The following is a 213-nucleotide window of genomic DNA, read 5'->3' as shown; positions in this document are numbered from 1 at the left end:
TGTGTGTGTGTGTGTGTAGCTACCAATGGTTTAGACAGCTCCATTCCCATGGCCTACCTGAAACTGGATCACAAGTTACAGGTAAGATGAAAATACGTTGTTGTGTTCATTTCATAAAAACCTTTCCTTGACATTACAATACTATTATCATTGTCTGCTTTAGTACAAGGTCCACCCCCAACTATTAAACTGTTCTATTCAACAGTATAAGTA

At 37.6% G+C, this 213-nt stretch overlaps 1 protein-coding gene across 2 annotated transcripts in view; it reads left to right on the top strand.

Annotated features, from left to right (window-relative positions):
* Positions 1 to 213, top strand: part of LOC118337252 (mitogen-activated protein kinase kinase kinase 7-like) — a 12748-nt gene that overhangs the window by 7581 nt on the left and 4954 nt on the right. For both annotated transcript variants that reach the window (XM_035674189.1, XM_035674188.1), the window contains one exon: positions 20 to 81. In XM_035674189.1, coding sequence (XP_035530082.1) covers positions 20 to 81 — 62 coding nt within the window. The remainder of the gene's footprint in view (positions 1 to 19; positions 82 to 213) is intronic.

The sequence above is a fragment of the Morone saxatilis genome, unplaced genomic scaffold (genome assembly GCF_004916995.1).
Source record: "Morone saxatilis isolate NCDOM2014 unplaced genomic scaffold, NCSU_SB_2.0 Contig3, whole genome shotgun sequence".
Taxonomy (NCBI): domain Eukaryota; kingdom Metazoa; phylum Chordata; class Actinopteri; family Moronidae; genus Morone; species Morone saxatilis.
The sequence above is the reverse complement of the archived record's forward strand: the minus strand, read 5'-3'. Positions and strand labels throughout refer to the sequence as shown.